Consider the following 21648-nt stretch of genomic DNA (forward strand, 5'->3'; position numbering starts at 1 on the left):
AGTGGTCGCGAAAATAAGCGGCTGTATTTCTGTACACGGCCACACCCCGCAGAGGAGCCCGGCGTAATTACAGCAGCATGGCGGCGTGAACCACTTGAAGGGCGACAGAGGGGCCACTGCGGCCCCGTCTGACCGGAGTGGAAGTACAGGGTGGAGAGGTGGCTGGGAGGAGCAGGGAGAAGCGGGGGGCCCTTCCTGAACTCCCATAGAAGAAACAAACAGATGAGGTGAACGACTGGGTAGATCAGCTAAACATCACGCTGCTTTAAACTAAACATAACAAAACACTAAACCAAACTTCCGCGTGATTGCTGAAAGATTTAATATACAGGTCCACTCAGTCCTGGAAAGTGCTCCTCTGCCAAGAATATAACATGTATATTGTGTTTTGTTTCCTGGGGACTTTTGATGAGAGCCGAACAACATCACTCTCCAACTACAATGGGAATATAACTGTCTCTATAACTGTTTGAGCATCTTTTTTGGTGAAAGACGAAGAACTCTGGGATCTTTCATATGAAACAGTTTTGGAAATGCATGAGTTGATACGCCTTTATGTGGTTGTTTGTGAAGGAGTTCCTGCAGCTCTAACTCTGGACATTTTGCCAAACAAATTTCCTTAATACCTAAGCAAATGCTTTATCAAAGGGAACAGTGACTGCAGCACCACTACCCGAGAAACTCCAATCCATGTTGACCCAGTCTGTATTTGTTAAAATGCAGGATCGTTTGCATATCAACAAATTATGTGAATTTACGGCCGATTTCTTCATTCAGTGCACCACTTGGTTTCACTTCTCACTTGTTCAACCACCACGTGACAAAACAAGACGCTGTGTATCAAACAGTGTCAAAAAGATGACACAGAGTCTGAATATAGTCCACTTTCTGTATTACATCTTTAAATATCCTTATTTGATTGACAGGTCATAGTTTCACCATGAGAACGACACTCGGATCAGTAAAAATTAACCTCTGATTCATGATAACTTTGCTGGAAACTAACTACAAATAAATCAAATACTGAGGCGCAACACAGCTGCTTTGACGCGACGTTAAATAAGTCAGCGGGGGAAAGCTAACGTCGGCGTCTGTTGTTGTATTTTAGCACGTGAGGTCGACACATGCTATTTTAACTATCCGTGTCCATGTTTCACATCCAGGGGCCAAAGCTAAAATAAGACGTTTGACTGCAGTGTCTTCTCCCCCCGACGCTCATTGGCGGCCGGAGGAGCCACTCCCCGCACGGACCCTCCCTCCGCGCCAAAGCGGCACAGCCCACGACGGTCAGTGGGTGAAGGAGGGCCGGTGATGCCTGCGACTGAGGAGCCGAGCAAGCAAGGAGACCTGTTCGGAGTCGTATACGCGGGGGAAGGAGGGACAGAAGCCGATTCGTCTTGGGGACATCTCGGTGTTCAGGAGAACCGATAAGCATCACCATGCACCGAATAACGGGGAAAGCGGGAGGGGACAGTTTAATTGAGATGAGCCCGACGGACTCTTTCAATGGTGAGTAGCTAGAAGACGGCTGGTCCGCCTCCGGGCTGCGGTTCTGGAGGTTTACATTCAATATACCGCTGTGCTGGGCTCCATTAGGGTAAACATACCGTCCTCAGTTCAGACTAAACATAGTGTGGTGTTCCCCTGTCTGTTATTAGGAACTTTAAAAAAAAGTTTTCAAGGATTACTAAAAAGAAAAAACTAAAACGACAGCCTTTTGTGAATATTGTGGACACATAACGCGAGATTGCAAGAACTGAAACCACCACAACTTAACGAAAACATTTCACAATTGGCAACTAAACTAAACAGCACATTTTAAATGACACATAGTCTTCCTGGGGCAGCTGGCAAAATGCAGTGTACAACACCATCCTGCCCACCTTCACCTATACACAGGACCTTTTACAATTCATTTAAGTTTCATTTGCTCAACTATTTTAAGATGTACCCACCCTGCACATTTCCTCTCTGCCATAACAAGCTCATACTCTGGCTGTCTTTCTGTGGAAGCAGCTATGACTTACAGCCAGCCAGCCTCTGACAGCTGGCCTGCTTACTGGAAACTCGGTCACACACAGGCACCGCTTCAACCACCAGCACAAACCCCAAAACCCTTCTCTGCTTTGGGCCTCGTGTGAATTCCAAACTAACGCTGAGATGATTGTGTTTTTTTGCCATTTATGGTGTTGCTGAATGGAGGATGAATCACCCTGGATGTCCTCCAGTGTTTAATCTGCAACACAGAGAGAGTGAAATTATAGCAGATCAGTAAAGGGTCATGATCTCTAGTTGGTGTTGTGTTTTATGGTGTGTTGAGATAACACACTCACAACTCTACAACATGAAGTCCCTGTACTATTGCAAATTGTGATTACTTAAATATAGAGGTGCATATATTGTACAATGGCTGCTGCTGATGGAAAAACAGCCTCTATATACAGCTAGCCATTTTGTATAAGGTAGGACCAAAAAAATAATAATTGAAAGTACTGTTTCTTGGCATATCCCCAGACTGCCAGTTTTCCTAAACACATTTATAGTTTAAATGAATAAACATATAATCTGAGAGTCTTTAATAAATGTAATTTAATGGTAAATCAGACTGCATAAACAAGGAAAAAGTCACGGATTTCTGAAAGTCTCACAGTTTGCCACCCTCTGTGTTTTATATATAAATAAAGCAGTTCGAAAACATGAGGCGGCTGAATTTACTTCACCACCAAAAAACTGCGGGCACAACATTTGATACAGCTATACAGATGCTAAATAGTAGTCCATATTTCCCTTATGTCAATAAACCAGCTCTAGTTGTTGTCTATTTCCCTTTTAGTATCAATATAGCCGAGTTGTAAATGATAGATGTACATGAGGTCTGGAGTCTGGTCGGTTGCTGTGGTAATAAAACGAGTCAGAAGCTGCCTTGTGGCATTTACACTGTGATCAGCTGCTCGCTCTTGAACAAAGCCTTAACTGTGGAGGCTTCTTAGCTAGGTGGGAAAAGACTGTTGGCTTAGCTGAGAGTGGCTTTATACTGAGTGCTCTAATACTCCAACTGTGCAAAATATGCTCAGCTGTGTGCTCATATGTTGTGAAAGACAAATAATTTGGAACAAATGACAGCAAACTATCCATCAGTCAGTATCAGCAAGTGTTTTTAAGGAAGATGAAACAAGAAGTTGGAATTAATATTGTTGGTAAAGCACTATACAAGTCTACCATGAAAGGGTGCCCACATGTAAAATGTACTGTAAAGTACAGATTTTTCAGTTTCTAAACATCCACATCCTGCCATAACTCATAAGGTATAGGTATCAATAAGCATGCTGTGGATGCAAATGATAACAGCAAGCTTGATTTCCATAATCTAAATAACAAATAACTAACGAGTACACTTCTTGTAGTTGTTACTGTGGGGAAAAAACAATGATTTATTACCACAAATTAAAAAAAAGGTCTCCAATTGTAAATGGCAGTTCTGAAAACTCAATTTATTTTAGTTTCGAACCACTAACGTATACTTTGCTGACTTACTATGTAATGATGTAGAGACAGAGAAGGTTTACACATTACAAGGTTTGAATGCTTGTTTCAGGTCTGTGTAAGCACATTTTGTGTGTTGAGTCCAGACTAAATATAACTCGGAGAGACCATCAATTAGGACGGTTGCATTTCTATTTAAACATAGACACAGAGGCTGAAACCTTGAGAGTTTTTGGCAAAAGTGTTGCCAACAGCACTTCGGCCTTGCTATTTGTTTATGTAAATCTACATTATCTACTCTAGAAGGTTGTAATTGCTTTTGTCGGGCCCTGACTAGTGGGTGAGAGCAGAACGTCAGCATGGTTAAAGCCATATTTCATCACACGCAGCTTTCATTTTCAATCACACTCAGGGGGTTTACCAGAGTCGGTCTCGTTTCCCGTAGTCACTCCCGCCGCGGTAGCAACATGGCTGTGTGTATTCTTTCACAGCGATCCTGTGATGTCACGCTATCTGGCCTGTGGGAGCACGGCCACAAAATGCTGTACAAATATAGACCACAACATTGGCGGTCTGTCAGTGCTTCTCTATTAAGTGAGGCAGCTGTTCATATGCCTGAAACTCAACTTCACTGCATCCAAGCTGCCTGTCTGAGATTCACTACACATACTATTATCACACTATGGGAACACTGTCCTAATTAGCATTGGTAATTATATTGCTCATTTAGTGTTTTTTCTGTTCCTGTCTTGCAGATGAAATGAATGGCTACGACCAACATGCCTCATCCAGCACAGGATCCTTTCAGGAGGGACCATCACCGGTAAATACCAACCTCACCATGTGCTCACACTCAGACAGACGTTTCTGTAAAGCAGCTTCTTTTGTCTCGATTGTGGACAGACTGAGAGTTTCATTTCATTTCATACAAATACCAAATGATGTCTTAACATCCCATGATATTATACAGTACATGTTTGCAAGTTTCTCAGTTCAGTTTCTTAGATGATTGTAATGTATTGCCGCCAACTGTCTTGGAGGGAGTCCTGACAAGTGAGGGTCGTCAGCTTGATTAAGCTCACCCTTCCTTCCGCTGACATCCACCCTGCATCACCGCCTTTTGGTTTTGCACCTTAAACATCTCCACAGCGCACATGCCACACATCCAAATGCGCTATTTTCGTTTGCTGACATTGCCGATCTACGCACTCCATTGTTCATTTGAGTTCACCGTGGCTGCCTAAGACAGATAAATGAAAGATCTCTGTCTGACAGTATCATATCTTCACCTCCTGAAAACAGGAAGCTGGAAGCAGGAAGTTAATTGTGTACAAGTGAAATGCTTTTGGATTTCCCCATCAGTCACACTGATTTTTTAAATCACTCTCTAATCAACAGCCAACATGTGGTAGAAGGGTGAACTTTCCTATTTTAGAAGATCCCACAATTTACAATTTTAGTTTGGAGATTACATACATTTTTCCAATACAATTATACTAGTTTACAACCTGTACATGCTATGAGAAACTCAGAGATAACCCTTTTTCTCCTGTCTATCCCTCCTGCCCTTTCACAATGAACTTAAAGTCTCCTTTAACGCCTGATGTGTGTGTAGAGACATGTGAGTCTCTCAACACCAGCCTGGCCTCCCTGTCCCCCTCTGACTACAGCGACAGTCCACAGACTGAGCCTCAGACCTTAGAGCGAATCAGTGCTCTGACTGGGGTAAGACACCAGTCGGGGGCACAGATGCATGCCGCTGTGTCCGTGTGCTTGTTTGCGTCACTTTACATCATCTCGACCTCAAACCTGTAACTGAGCAAAACGTAATCTTACCAATAACATTTTGTGGTTTTCAGTGTTATGAAGTGTTTTTGGACATAATCTCTTAAAATGTGTAAACGTAATGCAAGTGGGGGGAGTGTCTGACATTTTGATCGCCTCTGTAAGGGTTGCTGCTACAGTTTTAGCTGTATGTTGTTGAATTTGTTGTGTTGGTAGTTTTTCTCTCACTATCCAATCGGTTCCTCCACAGCTGTCGAGAAAGCGGGCGCTATTCCTGAAGTTTCGTTCCAGGGTATGGCATGGTAAAACAGGCTTGTGATGTGATGCTGTGCAACTTTACACTTATTTCTGCCTGGCAGCCTTTATTTATTTTTTGAGAAATGTTTGCTTAGTGTTGAGTTTCTCCATCAGTCAGAGAATAAAGCTTGGACATACGAGATGAAATCGATGCCCATCTCTTGGTAGAGAGCTAATGATGCTTCTGGAGGGCAAGTTTTGCTGCAGAGAGTAATGGAAACATGCTGGCCTGAGCTGTGTGTTTATTGCAGCATAAGAGCTCATTAAAAATGGAAAAGGCCCCTTTTACGTGCTTTGTTCTCACCTGTGATAACCGTCCGCTTCACTGAAGAGAAATCAACAGCCAGGTGGTGTTACAGCATATTTAGAAAGTGCACATTGGCACGTGCACTGCATTTGTCCTATGCCTAGATGTTTCTGTGTGTGCGCATGCATGTGTGTCCGTGTACTTTAAGTACATACAGTCTATACTGTAATCATGACCCGGCCCTGTGCTCATGACAGGACTGGACTTGGCTGTGGCTAACTAACCATAAAGTGTACTGTCGGCTTCTTCTTTTGAATCCTCTCAAATGTGGTCTTGTTTTAACAGTGTGGAACCCATTTTAATGAACAGTGGAATCATTACCCTTTTTAATAGCTGCTGATCTTAAAGAAAAAGACAGCAGTACGCATTTCTAATAATCGGGCTTCCTCCAACTAAACACTGCAATTTAGCCGAGTGGAAGATCACATCAAGAAGTTTTAGAGGGGAGGCAGCTGCATATCTATAGATTGCCTCTATAAGGAAAACAAAAGCTAAGTGTAAGGTCCTCTTACAAGAAGTTTCAGCTGCATGAAACTTTTCGGCAGGATTGTCACTGTGACATTTTAGGGAGGCTAACTGAACCAGATACAATTTTCTGCATATTCATTTTTACCTTTTTTAGCTCTGGAAAAAACACCCTATGTTCTCTGTGTGTTTATAGCAAGTTCTAGAGGCCACCATAGACTACGTTTGGCAAACAATACTCTGTTATTTAAAAAAAGAAACAACTTGATTTTGTTGAAACTATATACCAACGAAAGAGTAGAGAATTGCACCCTTGCCCTTAGGTTTTGTGGCACTAATCACAGTACATTACTTTACATGACGTTGAAGTGTAGAAAATGAAGCTCAACAGGAGAATCATTGGATGGAGAGAAGATTCTACATTGTGATACAATTCAACAGCTGTTATATATTTAAGATCAAAGAGGTGACCAGTTTCATTGAAATGCTATTTTGACAGTAATATTTTAAAGAAACCCCTCCCTAAAACTAGACGTCTATTTATCTTCTGCATGTTCTGCATTTACCCTCCTTAATTAAGATAAAAGACACACATGTCTAAACACCCAGTACTTAGAGGTTAGATGGTAAATGTATAGAGCTGTGTGGCCTCCACCAGCTTTACGGAGCTGAAGCCGGTTCCAGCAGATTCACTGATTCCATACGGCGGATCTGTAATTACAGAAAATTTGAGAGTTTTTGCAGCGACGTCCCAGTTAAAGAAAGCACCCACCCTGCCATGGTCAGCATCTGGGAGGTAGTCCAGAGCAGAAGTTAGAACATAAGAATGATTTGGAATAAGAAAACAGTAAAAAAAGATTGAACACGTAGACAGGAATTGTTCTATAAATTGGAATGGGTGGAAGATCCAGCCGTAAAGCTAAAAACAGGGTAGCACTTTATAATAACTACACGCTATTTAGCATTAGACAAGCATGAGTAAACACTTAATTCATCATTTATAAAGCATTGTTCCAACATGAATACTCATTAGTAACTCATTAGTATGCAATTCATAAACACAGTTATACATGTTTTATTCTTGATTAATAAGCTTGACTATTATGCGTTTCATGATTGGGTTTTCATACTTTATAAATGATATATTCCCCATTTGTAAATTAAGTAATATATATTGCAAACCAATTATTAAGGATGATGCATTAATGGTTAACATTGCTTTATTAATGTGTTTTAATACTGCAATTCATGATTAATTCAGGTAGTTACTAGTCATTAGTTAAATATTCGTTACGTATTTTGTGTGACCCCATCTAAAGTGAGGACTATCTATGCTTTAGAGTATATCACTACTTGTCTGAGGTAATTTACATGCATTTACCACTGATAGTGTCCCATTTGCACTTTACACCGTTGTAATAAGGTCTCCAGATAGTTTAATTGATTAGTTTCAAACATTCAACTCAGACTGGGGAGATTATGCACAAGTTCTAAGTCTTTGTTTTCAGTAATTCACCCTTTTCAGAGCTGCTTACCTTATGTGGTCAGTTTGCTTTTTAGCTCAAATGTAGCTTGGTATCGGCATGTGGGACTTTTACTCCCCTGATGGTCAGTGTTGTACAGTACAGCGATATCGCCGCCCCCGATGCTGTGCTCTTATTACATTAGTGAGCGAGCTGGCAGCAGCTATGCTCTCCCTGTGCTGATGTAATCTCTAGGAGTCTCCTCTACTTCTCCCCTAGTATCCCTCCTCCTCTCTCTCTCTCCCCCTCTCTCTCCCTCTCTTTGCTAGATTTCTGAGCAAGTGAGGGCTTGTCTAGGGAGATCTGCAGACTAGATAGAACTCCTTCTGGCTAGGGATCAGTGGAGTGAGAGTGAGAGAAACGGTGCTTTCAGGGCTGGATCACTTGGACCTACCAGGCAGCCATGCAGCTTTTCCGCTAATGCATCATAGCCGTAAAGGGAGTGTGCCATGGAGGTAAAGTACTCTTCCTTTCCTCCCTACCCTCGCAGCTTTGTGCTGATGGACGTGGCCAGCTCAATCAGAACTACAGTACAGGGCAATGTTTTTGTGATGCTAAACGCTGAGTTCTCTAAATTGTCTGCAGTCCGGTGTAGGTAGCTACTGTAGTGATGACAGAAGTAACTGTTATATTTAGCTCTCTGAACAGCTGAAGTAGAATTAGTAGCATGCCCTCCTTTCCTTGCTTAAAGCACTCTCTTCAGCCCTGTCTGCTGAAAGGTTAGCATTTACTGGCTAGCACATATTTGGAATTTCTTTAGCCACCAATTCAGGTTTTAGACACTATGGAGTGAAGGATTTACAGAAAAGCAAATATGCTGCAACAGTGTTGGTGTGTTAAGCCCGATATGGATGCTAGATGTCCCTGTTGTGTAGAGAGTGGTATTTATTAATTTACAGTCCTTTCCACATATCCTTTGCTCTGACATGTAACCTGAGGTAGTGTTACATGAGTTCAGAATCAAATCGTTCTATTTCATGGATTCTTTAAATTATTTTAATGCCTATTTTCATCTTCAGTAAATCATTTAAATGGGTCATCAGCGGCATAAAACATCCATTTATCATACTGTTTGTGTTTGGAGTGAAAATATAATAATATGTATTTTTGTTTTTTCAAAACATTTGTGTGTGAAGTGGTGTGGATGCCTTGTTCTTTGGGTTTTTCTGTTGGCCACTGACACATAAATGGTTTCCCTGTCTGCTCTGCTGTGCTTGAATGCATCCAAATACTTGTAGAGTTGATATTGTATGTGTGTGTTTAAATGCTGTGAACTCTGTTCCATCTCGTTATAGATTGACAAACAGCAACACAGTAAAGACTCTGTCTTCTTCCGTGATGGAGTGCGTATGATTGATTTTGTCCTGTCCTACGTTGAAGATAAAGATGGTGAGAGAAAACAGGTAAGAAACAACTTCTAAGACCGTACGTCCAATTACATTTATCTAACTGCATGCATGTGTTTGTAATAATTCATATGTATTTCTTGATGACTTGTTATTCAGTGTTATTGTTGTATTATTTCCAAAACTGAGTATCTTGAAATCCTAAAATGTCACACAAAAGAACAGCTGATTTTATTTCCACTTCCAGAGAACTGTTTCTTACAGGATATCTTCAAAGTTCACAGTGTGTGTCAGCAGCATGCCCCAAATACCACAACACGGATAACGTTAGATAAACTGTTATTCTCTTCGCTTGTGTAAGTAATCCTCTCAAGGAATTTTCAGAGAAGGTCAAATCTAGAGATAGACTGGCTGCCCTCTTTTCTTTTGTAAAACTACATTACATTATTTACAAACTGTAGCTGGCCAGATGTTTTTTTGTGGCTTGTCAGCTGTTGGGTGCTGGGAGACTTTGTTTGGCTAGTGTTTGATACTGGGCTGTTAGTCTTCACAGTTCTGTGTTACCACTCGGATATGAAGCAGTGTGTCGCAGCCGACTCACATTTTGCCCACAGCCTCGCCAGTGAGTCAACTCAGGAACTCTCTCATTTGTTCCACTGTAAGAGGAAGGGCCGACAGGAGGCCAGTTCCTGTGAATAGTCCACATGTGTTGGGAAATGTGTAACAAGGAGGTACATCTTTCTGTTTTAATGTTTGATGATATGGACAATTGTGCCTATTTCTAAAGACATTAAACCTAATGAAACAGTAACACAGTAATACAAACGGTAAATAATCCACAATAGCAATATTATATATACAGACATAAGAACATGTATTACAAAATGTATTTATATTTATGTTGCACCAGTTGAAGTGATTAAAGTGACCAAAGTGATTGAAGTGTTTTTTCATTTGCGGTATTCAGCCATGTTTTCAGTTGTGTATTCTCAGTTGTGCATCATACAATGAGATCCACATCCTTCCATCCATTGTCTTTCACCACACATCCTGTTCAGGGTCGTGGGGGGCTGGAGCCGATTCCCAGCTGACATTAGGCGAAGGCAGGGTTCACCCTGGACAGGTTGCCAGACTATTGTAGAGCTGACACAGAGAGACAGACAACCATTCACGCTCACATTCACACCTGCAGGCAATTTAGAGTAATCAATTTATCCTGAACTGCATGTCAGGAGGAAGCCAGAGAACCCGGAGAGAACCCATGCTGACACAAGGAGAACATGCAAACTCCACACAGAACCCTAGTTCCTCTTGCTGTGATGTAACAGTGCCACTACACCACCGTGCAGCCTTTGATCCACATTGTTTTTCATTATAAATACATAAGTCTATACATTTCACAATCTTACATCTTTTATGTGGACATTATTCAGTCTCCTTTCTTTCTAAGTGTGTTTAATGTATTTGCACACAGCTTGTGTGTACTTTATTTTGATTTAATAGATTTCACTGTTGTGCAAGGGCAGTATAGGAATGTATATCAAACTAATAAATATATTCATATATGCTTTGTTTCCCTCTTAAGGAGAGGAGGAGGCTGTATGAGGCCAATCTGGTGAATGTCGGCCTGGAGCTGGAGACAGAAGATAAGTCGGTAAGAGCATCCACTTTTTTATTTGATTATGTCTAATGTAAAAGGAAATGGTGTATGTGTATTTTATTCATTCATTGTTTTTACAAAGACAAAAATAAATAACTATTTTTTTGCGATAAAACAAAAAACCAGTACCAAAGTGTCTTTTACATAAAACCAGTAAAAAAACATATGTTTTTCACGGAACTTGTATTTTAGTTTGTGAATCAGTTGCCCTATACTCATTATACCGTGACATCTGTCTCACATCAGGAGTCAGACGATGGAAAGACTTATTTTGTGAAGATCCACGCTCCATGGGAAGTGTTGGCCACCTACGCAGATGTGCTGAAGGTTAAGGTCCCATTCAAGACCAACGACATCCCAGACGACAGCGAGATGCCGATGAACTGGCTGTCCACCCCTTTCCGTCTGCCGGAGCACATCATGCACCCCCAGCCCGACTATTTCACAGCTCCTTTTGACAAGAGCAAGTCTGACTTCTTCCTTATTGACAACAAAGATACGTTCTTCTCGCCTTCTACTCGCAACAGGATAGTAAGGATACTTTTTTTAATCTTGTTTGTGAATTTGAATTAAAACTTTCCTTTGACATTCTTGTCAAATCAGAATTTACAATATTAAATACTACAGATGCTGCAGTTCTGTGTGCAGACCTCCACGTGTGTTACATTTCCTTTTAACATCTAACCTGTACATTTAGTGGGTCACATCTGTTGTGAGGAGTTTAATGTCCATTATCTTAAGATATTGTGAATACAGAAGCAACTTTATCATTCTGTTTTTATCCAACTAAACTATATCCTTTTATATCTCCCTGTGCCCAGGTCTACTACATCCTGTCCCGCTGTTCGTACTTCAGGAATGAATGCGGAGATAAAGACAAGAAGGGGATCAAGAGGTTACTCAACAACGGGACCTACTCTGCTGCCTTTCCCCTGCATGATGTGAGCCTCTTTTGGTGAACTATCACCTCTTTTCTTTTCATTGTAAAAAGACTATATGCAGTGAAATTTGCCCTCATTACTTTCCAACAGTAACATATTGTTAGAGGCAGTGTTGGATGAGGCCTTTGTGAAGATGAATAACTCTGCGATATGAATGTGACTGTTTCAATTTGTGCGAGCAGTCTAGATACTGGACAAGATCGAAGGATGCTAACTGCGAAAGTGACAGATACAGTCTCCACAAACACTGGGCCAGATTCTTCTGTTTCTTCAAGGAGCAGCCCCTCAATCTTATAAGGTAAGACTTTAAAACTCACATCTGATGTGTATTTACTCAACATTAAAGTTATAATCTCGAAGATTTCTATTTCTTAAATTTTGGTGGCACCTATGGTAATAAGTGGTAATTGTAGGTGTGTTTTTGAATCCCATTTCCCTGATATACATACAGAGGCATCTGGGATTTTTTCTGGTTATGTTGCCATAGACGTCCAGTTGGTTATACTGCAAATGCAAGAGCTTTCATCAATCGGCTATATGCCCAATAACCATTGTGTTACCTCATTCGGTATTAGATGTGACTTGAGAGAAATCTAAATTGAAATCTTTCATCTTATTACCTTAATTAAATACTTTACTGCAATCATGTTGTTTTTCCCTTCAACAGGAAGTATTATGGGGAGAAGATAGGTATTTATTTTGCATGGCTGGGCTTCTACACTGAGATGCTGTTGTTTGCTGCAATAGTTGGGACAATTTGTTTCGTCTATGGAATCCTCACTTACGATGACAACGAGTGGAGGTGATTATTTTGTTTTTTTATGTTGTTTTGTTGGTCTTTCAGATGTCATTGTTTCACTAGATATTATTGTATTACCAATGTCATTGTTTCTCTCATTTCCCTACAGTAAAGAAATCTGTAGTGACGAGATCGGCGGCAATATTGTCATGTGCCCGTTGTGTGACAAGAAATGTGGCTACTGGAAACTCAACACAACTTGCAACTCCTCCTGGGTGAGACATCTTCGTTGCTTTTTGTTCATCATGAATTATGTTCTACCTACAATATGTGACCTTTTAAAGGCTGGTTGCAGCTGAACGTCAAGAAAGCTGCGATTCATTATCTCATTATTTCTTAAACATGTTTTTCTTTCAGCAATCGCATATGTTTGACAATGTGGGAACAGTGTTTTTCGCCATATTTATGGGGATTTGGGGTGAGTAAAAATGTCTGCTCTCTGCATTATTTAATTTTTAACCCTGTGCTCCACCTAGTGGGAGCTGATGAATTGTTATTAGTCATTTACAATCACAGTTACTCACTCTGTATTTAAGTGACTTAATCACCAACATTACAATAAATCATATTTGCATACATCTACTGAGGTGCTGAGATCTGAAACTTTTGCAACCACACCAATAAGATAGAGGTCAATTGTGGTCAACGTTTTTTTGGGGTCGTATGCTCTACAGTGACGCTGTTCCTGGAGTTCTGGAAGAGGCGGCAGGCTCGTCTCGAGTACGAATGGGATCTCGTCGACTTTGAGGAGGAACAACAGCAGCTTCAGCTTCGGCCAGAGTATGAAACCAAGTGCACCAACCGCAAGCTGAACCGCATCACTCAGGTGTTTGTGTCCTCATTAAATATTAATATGCTGTTTGGTACTGTTAGCTTTAGGGACAGGGATGTCGTATGTGTACAGATTGTAAAGCCCTTCGAGGCAAATTTATAATTTGTTATTTTGGGCTACACAAAATATACTGAATTGAATTGAATATATTGATTGGTATAGGCTTGGTCAGATTTCAGTAACTGTTTTATGGATTTGATCGTTTTTCACTGAGTTGGTTGCAGTCATTCATAAGGCTATTCATGGACTAAAATAACGCTTGTAAATGGAGACTCTTCGATAAAGAACTATATTACTTAGTAAAATTGTCCAACTGCGTTTTCTGGGATCAGGAGTACGTAGTTGTGGATAGTGACAGACACAGATGTGTAAAATGAACAGGAACACGGTGCTATAATTTGCCTTGACCACATTCCACCCGCCTTTAGGAAATGGAGTGGGTTATTCAAAGGACTGCTACTGATTTAATGGGGAAGTTGTTGCTGTGCTGGGCCACAGTGACACTCTGGGTAAGGGTGGCACCTAACATGGAATGCCACATTGGTGAGGAATTGGTTTTGGTGTGGCGTAGTTTGCGTAGATAATAGACATTTCTGGAAAGACTCAGAGGCACGAGTTTCCTTTTGCACTGCATTTTTGTTTGTCTGGTGGATCGGTATCTTGAAAAGGCTGGCTTCACTAGGAGACTGCTAGATGAAAGAATTGAACTTGGACTGAAACACCTACACACACAAAGCTGTGATTGGGCGACCACGCTCTGCCTTGCATCTGGGGCCAGTCTGTGGTAATTAAAGGAGCGTGGCCTCTTTTAGAGCTGTCTTTTCAGGATATAACAAAGTGTTACTGACTCCTGTGTCCATGCTTTGCTTGCTTATGATATAGGAAATGGAGCCATACTTACCCGTAACAAGCAAGTGTGCACGCACATGTCTGTCTGGAGCCACCGTCGTGTTATGGGTGAGCATTGTATTTCTGCGACACATGATGAATCTAAACGACTTGCTCCTTCACCTTGTGTCTTTTTGTCTTTCCCATCATACTGGCCATTATCATCATGATCACTAATATAATGTGACCAGAGCCAATATGTATAAAACTCCTCAGAAATAGACCTCTCTTTAATATATTTTTGGGTGCTGAGACCAAGTCAGAATACTTTTTATTTATGTCACTTACTCTAAATTCCAAAAATATGAGGAAAGTTATGTCATTCTTCGAAATATGATCCATATAGGGCCAAAGTCTTGCAGTTTTAAACATTGTTGCCCAGAGTATTACTGCACTGACTCTTGTTAGTAAAAAAACTGTAACATCTGCATGAGCTAGGAAGATTATGGTATATTTATTTTCACAGTGCATGTGTGCACACCTCAAGCATTACTGTATGTTTGCAATAATTCACCTTGCTTTGTTCATGTGTTGAAATGTTTTGCACTTGCATCACAATTTGTGTGGTGTTCTTTGTGTGCTGTACTCTTGTCTTGTGCGATGTAGTTGTCTTTCATGTTGTTTCTGTTGTCTCTGTCCTGAAGATCTCATTGATCATTGCCTGTATCATTGGGGTGATTGCGTACCGCCTGGCGGTATATGCAGCCTTCGCCAGCATTATGAAGGACAGTGCCACCACCAACATACAGGTGGTTGGACCCTACATCACGCCACAGCTGGCCACTTCTGTCACAGCCTCCTGCATCAACTTTGTCATCATCATGATCCTCAACCTCATGTATGAGAAAGTGGCTGTTTGGATCACTGACATGGGTGAGGGTCAGAGGGAGAGAGCAGGTCCCAGATTATTAAACTTCCGTGTCTTTATGTATTCATTTTGCATTTCACATTGAAATGCAGTGTGATATGTGTTCCCGTTTTTGTTTATATATTCAAAATCTACATGATTATCTTTTGCTATGCGACAGAGATTCCCAAGACTCACCTGGAGTATGAGAACAAACTGACGGTGAAGATGTTCCTCTTCCAGTTCGTAAACTACTACTCCTCCTGCTTCTATGTGGCTTTCTTTAAGGGAAAGTTTGTCGGCTATCCTGGAAATTATGAGTATATGTTTGGCAGCAAACTAAGGAATGAAGAGGTAAAGAAAAAACGACATTACATTATTTAAGATCAGCAGTGGTTATTTGACTTGAGTCTTTAATGTTTGATTCTTTTCCATTAACCTGTCTCTACATCTAGTGTGACCCTGGAGGCTGTTTGATTGAGTTGACCACCCAGCTGGTGATAGTGATGACTGGTAAACAGGTGTGGGGCAACATCCAGGAGGCTCTGGTCCCGTAAGTACAACTGAACCGACCATTCAAAGCACAAGAAAAGATACAAGGGAGTTAAATTCACACACTCTTTACAGGCTTTGCAGCTACATCACATAACTCATTGATACATCAAACATGGCTGGGGCTTTGTTTTATATTTTGATATCAATGATATAAAAAATATCCAGTTAGTTCTTCCTGAAAAAAGTACTCAAAATAATGTCATAATGGCATCAGAGCCATCGTTCAATGTACTTACTTACATCTGTGCGTTTGCTACCATGAGACGTCCAAATGTCTGCTTTGAAAATGCCTGCTATCAGTGGCTGCATAATCCTTTTCCACTCTCAACGAATACAGAAATGAACCTGGACTTGTATGCTCAGTTCAGACAGACAGGTGTTATATTTAGAAACTTAGTCATCTCTTCATATTGTTTACAATTCAATAGAGCCTTCAATGTGGCTGTTCAACAGGGAACTACAGCTCTCTCTCGCCCTCTTGTGTCCTGCAGGTGGCTGATGAACTGGTGGAGCAGCAGGAAGGCACGAAACCACCCAGAGAGTCTGTACAGCCGCTGGGAGCAGGACCACGACCTGCAGGGCTTTGGACAGCTGGGCCTCTTCGACGAGTACCTGGAAATGGGTAAACATTCAGTACTAGTCAATCCATTACATAAAGAGTGAGACATAGAAACACACTTGAAGGTTGTCAAGACCATTTTAGTGAAATCCAGGTTCAGTTCAGATCAGGCCTACAAACAAAACAAAACCAAGACAAACAGACAGACAGACAGACAGACAGACAGACAGACAGACAGACAGACAGACAGACAGACAGACAGACGCATGGATGCAGTGTCTGCTGAAATTCGGTAGATGGTGCTGTTTCCATTTTACTAATGACTATTTCACTAACCTCTCTCTTCTCTATGTCCCAGTTATCCAGTTTGGTTTCATCACACTGTTTGTCGCCTCCTTTCCACTGGCACCCTTGCTGGCACTTATCAACAACATCATCGAGGTTAGAGTGGATGCCTGGAAGCTCACCACTCAATTCAGACGTCCCGTGGCAGCAAAGGCTCACAGCATCGGAGCCTGGCAGGAAATCCTCAATGGGATGGCCGTACTCTCTGTGGTCACAAATGTTAGTGCTTAACAACCTCTATGTGCTTTGTGTCTGCTCATGTTTTACCTAGTTTCATCTCTAGTTTTCCTCACACTGTTTCTCTCCCTGCTTTCTAGGCGTTCATTGTGGCCTTCACCTCTGATATGATCCCTCGGCTTGTGTACATGTACGCCTACCAGCCAGAAGGGGAGATGAATATGAAAGGCTACATAAACAACAGCCTTTCTGTGTTTAACATCTCTGCGATCCCACTGGACAACAAGCCTGACGATGGGGAGAGCCCTTCCTGGTTCAACAGCTCCATCACTACCTGCAGGTTTGTGTGATTGTAAGGCTCTGTGCATAAGAGGGAAAGAGTGCTTGTGGATTATGTTTACACTTCCATGTTAAAATATCACTGTGGTGGAAGAAGTACTCAGATTCTTTGCTTAAGTAAAAGTAGAAATACCCGACCCACTTTCAGTCCCAACTTATCACATACTGGCGCTTTGGTCAGGACCTCTTAGTCACACTGTTTGTAAAGTGAAATAGAAACTTAACATTGTGAATACAAAGACCAAATGTTGTTGGTTTCAAAGTAGAGTACAAGTAGAAGTAGAAAGTAAAGTAGAAAAATATCTCTAAGTTGTACTTAAGTACAGTATTTGAGTAAATCTGCTAAGTTACTTTTCACTACTGATGCCTTCTGGACCCAATGATGCAATATTTCTATTCATAAACACATTTAAGACATTTTAATGTAGTAAAGCCACATACATTCAGCTCAGCTGAACCACTTAACTTAAATCACTGTTTAACTTCAAATGTAAATGTTGTGTTGGTAATATTGTATGTATTTTTAAATAGTTGTAATGCACTTTTAAAGGTATTATTATATAGCTGGCAAAATAATACCTGAGTAATTATTACTTTCATTTTCTTTGCAGAATGAACTAACGAATGCCATGAAACAATCTTTAGTCAAAGCCGATGTAAACATGGTTCTTCTTTGTAGGTATCGTGATTACCGCTACGCTTCTGGCCATGAGAAGGAGTACTCCCACACTATGCAGTTCTGGCATATTCTGGCTGCCAAGTTGGCTTTCATCATTATCGTGGAGGTAAAACAAGGCTGCAGTGCTTCCACTACCACCACCACCACGTATTGACCACTGAAACTGAGCCTCACATTTTTACCTTAGACAGTAGTCAATTATTACATTAATTATTCTCCCACAAACACATTTTTCAGATAAAATATAATTCTATGCAGAGTTTTTTTTCCAGCAACTAACCTGTCGTGCCTTCTTCCTCCACAGCATGTTGTGTTCGTGGTCAAGTTCTTTGTGGCCTGGATGATTCCTGATATTCCCTCTGACGTGAGGGCTCGTGTAAAGAGAGAGCGCTACCTGGTCCAGGAGTATCTCCATAACTACGAAGTGGAGAAACTGAAGATCCAACTCATCCAAAACGCTCAGAGTGATGATTGTAACTGCACGCCCATGATCTATCCGTCTATACCCAAACATGAGGTGCTGTCAGAGTGTCTCTAGCCCAGCGAGCTGCTACTCAATCAGCTGGACATGATGGGAAGACATGTTGGTGTAGATTTTCCTGCTTGTGTATTATGATACTGACCACCACTTTGCTATAGTGCCTGTGTTTGTCCAGTACACACACACACACACACACACGCACGAACGCGCGCGCGCGCGCACACACACACACACACACACACACACACACACACACACACACACACACACACACACACACACACACACACACACACACACACACATACATTTAACTTTTATTTAAGAGCTGGAGGTTTCCTTAATTCACAGCTATCCCTCTTCTACTAATATGCTGATAGTGAAAGTGCACACAGGTGAAATACCCAAGTCTCCATGCATGCTGAAAAAAATATAATATTTATAGCTTTTAACTCGATGTTGTAACCAAAGTGCTGATGATAATCAACATTTGCTGTAAGGAAAGAGAAAGAGAATATTGTACACTGTGTCTAAGAAGACAATTTACTCTTATTGTAATGGAAGTCTATTTATTTAAGTGCCACTATGAGTAACCAAAGACTTGATGCCTTACTACATCACACATGTATCATTAGTTGCATCTGCCATTAGAATAACAATTGGTGTCATTTAGAAACTGAGAGCTTGCTTTTTATTGGGTTTTAAATGTTTCCCGTTACTGTAAGTTTATGTTTATTTCTATTTTAGTTTTTTGTTACAGTTACTGCAAAACAGTAACTAGCATTGTTATTTTGCATTTAGATCATGTCAAAGATGTAACAATTTTCACAATTTTACCAAATTACATTCTTCACCCCACTTGCAGGTTGCATTACGCTTTAATCTCATAACAGCCCAGCAGTTTCTTGAGGCTAAAGTCTGACATGTGAAGTAGCTCTTTGTGGAGACAAATCTGTGCAGCTGTTAGCGCTGTGAGTCGGGGCAGATTGGCTCCTGCAATGGCCAGTTGTTGAGCAGCAGCAGGCGGCGCATGACTGTTGACAGCGAGTGAAGGGATCCCTTTTTAATGTGCCTCTGTTTACCAACACGTCGAAGCTAATGAACGCCTGTCCCTACCTACTGAACTATGTTTGCTCGATCACACAAAGCACATCAGCCATCGCCCAGTTCTTGTGCTTGTTTCCCTTAGCTGTGTCTGTGTAGTGAAGGAAAGAAACACATTCTCATTTTTTTTATTTTGCACAAAGCACTTAATGAAATGTACCAAGACATAAACACATAAGTTTAATTGTTGTCATGAGACTATATTCAAATTCAGTGTTTTTAAACTGCAAAGTGTGATCTGTTCATTTAAATGGAACACAAGTTGTACTGTCTGAATTATATATCGAGCTGAAATGACAACAAGGAGAAATATGTAGCTTTTTGTTTTGAAATTATATGAAGGACATTTTTTGTTTATTTGGCTGCCTACATAGAAATGAGTGAAACAACTATGTTGTTGAAGTATTTTAATTTTAGGTTTAATAGTTGGCTGGCTGGCTGGCTGTGCTACAAACTCAGGCAACTAAATCTGTTTGGTTGAGGTGTGTGTAGATGTGACCACGTAGCCGAAAGCAATGTTGGACTGATGCAATTTGCCTTGTTCATGCTCTGGGCTCAGCTGAACTCTGCCTGTTGATGCCTTAATACATCTTGTAACTTGTGTTTTCTATTTGATTTCCTTGTATCTTCTTGTTATGCTAATAATATTTCATTTTATACCAATAATGTGCTAGGAAAAAAGTTTGAACCCGTTTACTGTATGCTTAAAATTACAATGTCATGTGTTCATCCATTTGTTTCTGTAATTTTTTCTGTATCCAAATGTGTTTGGTAAACCAAAACAAATCTCCTAAATAAAGTACCAGTTCATCTTGAGTAATTGTTGGACATCTTCACTATTGGGCTGCTCTGCTGAGAACATGAAAGTTGCTGTTCACATAACAGATGGCCCGAGAGAACACTGATAACTATTCAGTGTTTGTTAACTGGTGGGTGTGTTTTACACCAAAATACGATTGCACGGTTGTTTCCGCTTGGCACACTGTGAAGCCAACATAATATAGACATGGGCAACACTCCGGTTCAGGTAGGTTGGAAAGGTTCACTGATTTTAAACATGTTTTTAATCAGGTTAAGATTCATGAAACGACAAATATAGATTTTTTAACAGCATTGTAATTATGGGAAAGTTTACAATCTGCATTGTAAACTCATCCAGCGTGCAGAGGAAGCCTTCTGCGACCTGGACACCCATCAGGCTTTACCAGTGGTCCAGCTCTACGTGATGCCGTCCTTCTTCCTGATGGTGCTGATCCTCGGGCTTCCCCTCAACCTGCTCTCCCTCTGGGTTTTCTTCCACCGTCTGCGGCGTTGGACCCGCAGCACGGTGTTCCTCTTCAATTTGACCCTGGCTGACACCTCGTGGCTGCTGGCCTTGCCGTACCTCATCAACTACCACTTGGACCAGCTGTACTGGAAGCTGGGGCTGCCGGTCTGCATCGTTGTGAGGATGTTTTACCACAACTACTTCTACCTCAGCATCTTCTTCGTCACCTGCATCAGTGTGGACCGATACCTGGCCATCGTGCACCCGCTGCGCTGCCTGGTGCTGCTGGGCAGGAGGCCGACCTGCATGCTGTGCGTGGCGGTCTGGGTGGCCACTCTGGTCCTCAGCACACCTATTGTCGGTATGACTCAGATCCAGACTTGCCCTGGGAGCAACCGCACCGTGTGCTCTCTGTACATACTGCTAAGTGAAACCAGGGAAAGCCTCCCGTATTCCCTATTTTGCTCCATCGTGGGCTTCCTCTTCCCGCTGCTCTCCATCTGCTACTGCGGCCTGCGCAGCGTCAGAGAGCTGAGCCACCGCTCCAGCCGCCCCGATCCGTTCAACAAGCAGCGGCGGCTCCGGCGGGTGCTGAGCACAGCGCTGGTTTTCTTTGCCCTGTTTTACCTGCCCTATCACCTGAGCCGCAACGCGGCCATCGTGATGCGGGCAGTGTATCCTTCTAACCCCGCCTCCTGGCGCTACGCAGACCTGGCATTCGCCCTGGAGATGTGCTTCTGCAGCCTCATCACTTGCGTAAACCCTCTGTTCAGCTGCTTCATGGGCCGCCAGTTCAGGAAGGAGTTTCACGGCTCTTTCGCTGTCATGTTCTCCCAGTGTTCAGGCACGCAGGTGGCCTCAATGATATCCACGCGGACCCGGATGACGGCGAGGAAAAGGCCGGGGGTTTCTACTGTCACACCTGTGTGCGCACTGCCTGCACCTGGATCTGTAGAAATAACTCAGTGA

General features: G+C 41.7%; 2 protein-coding genes across 2 annotated transcripts; both read left to right on the forward strand.

The window, feature by feature from the left end:
• Window positions 1-1392: 1392 nt before the first annotated feature.
• On the forward strand, window positions 1393-20228 carry ano5a (anoctamin 5a). Its single transcript, XM_079223712.1, has 22 exons — window positions 1393-1509; window positions 4239-4306; window positions 5071-5208; window positions 5519-5560; window positions 9156-9263; window positions 10792-10860; window positions 11113-11397; window positions 11688-11807; window positions 11990-12105; window positions 12475-12609; window positions 12716-12821; window positions 12964-13024; window positions 13281-13432; window positions 14321-14395; window positions 14971-15199; window positions 15355-15527; window positions 15629-15726; window positions 16220-16350; window positions 16646-16851; window positions 16950-17149; window positions 17828-17933; window positions 18132-20228. Exons 1-22 carry the CDS (start codon window positions 1440-1442, stop codon window positions 18363-18365), a joined length of 2922 nt encoding a protein of 973 aa, XP_079079838.1. The 5' UTR covers window positions 1393-1439; the 3' UTR covers window positions 18366-20228.
• Window positions 20229-20589: 361 nt separating this feature from the next.
• LOC306741098 (uracil nucleotide/cysteinyl leukotriene receptor-like) lies at window positions 20590-21648 on the forward strand (the record flags this gene model as incomplete). Its single annotated transcript, XM_079223351.1, has 1 exon — window positions 20590-21648. The coding sequence occupies exon 1, from the start codon at window positions 20638-20640 to the stop codon at window positions 21646-21648; it is 1011 nt and encodes a 336-aa protein (XP_079079477.1). The 5' UTR covers window positions 20590-20637.

This window comes from Taurulus bubalis (genome assembly GCF_910589615.1).
Source record: "Taurulus bubalis genome assembly, chromosome: 9".
In the NCBI taxonomy this organism is placed as follows: Eukaryota; Metazoa; Chordata; class Actinopteri; order Perciformes; family Cottidae; genus Taurulus; species Taurulus bubalis.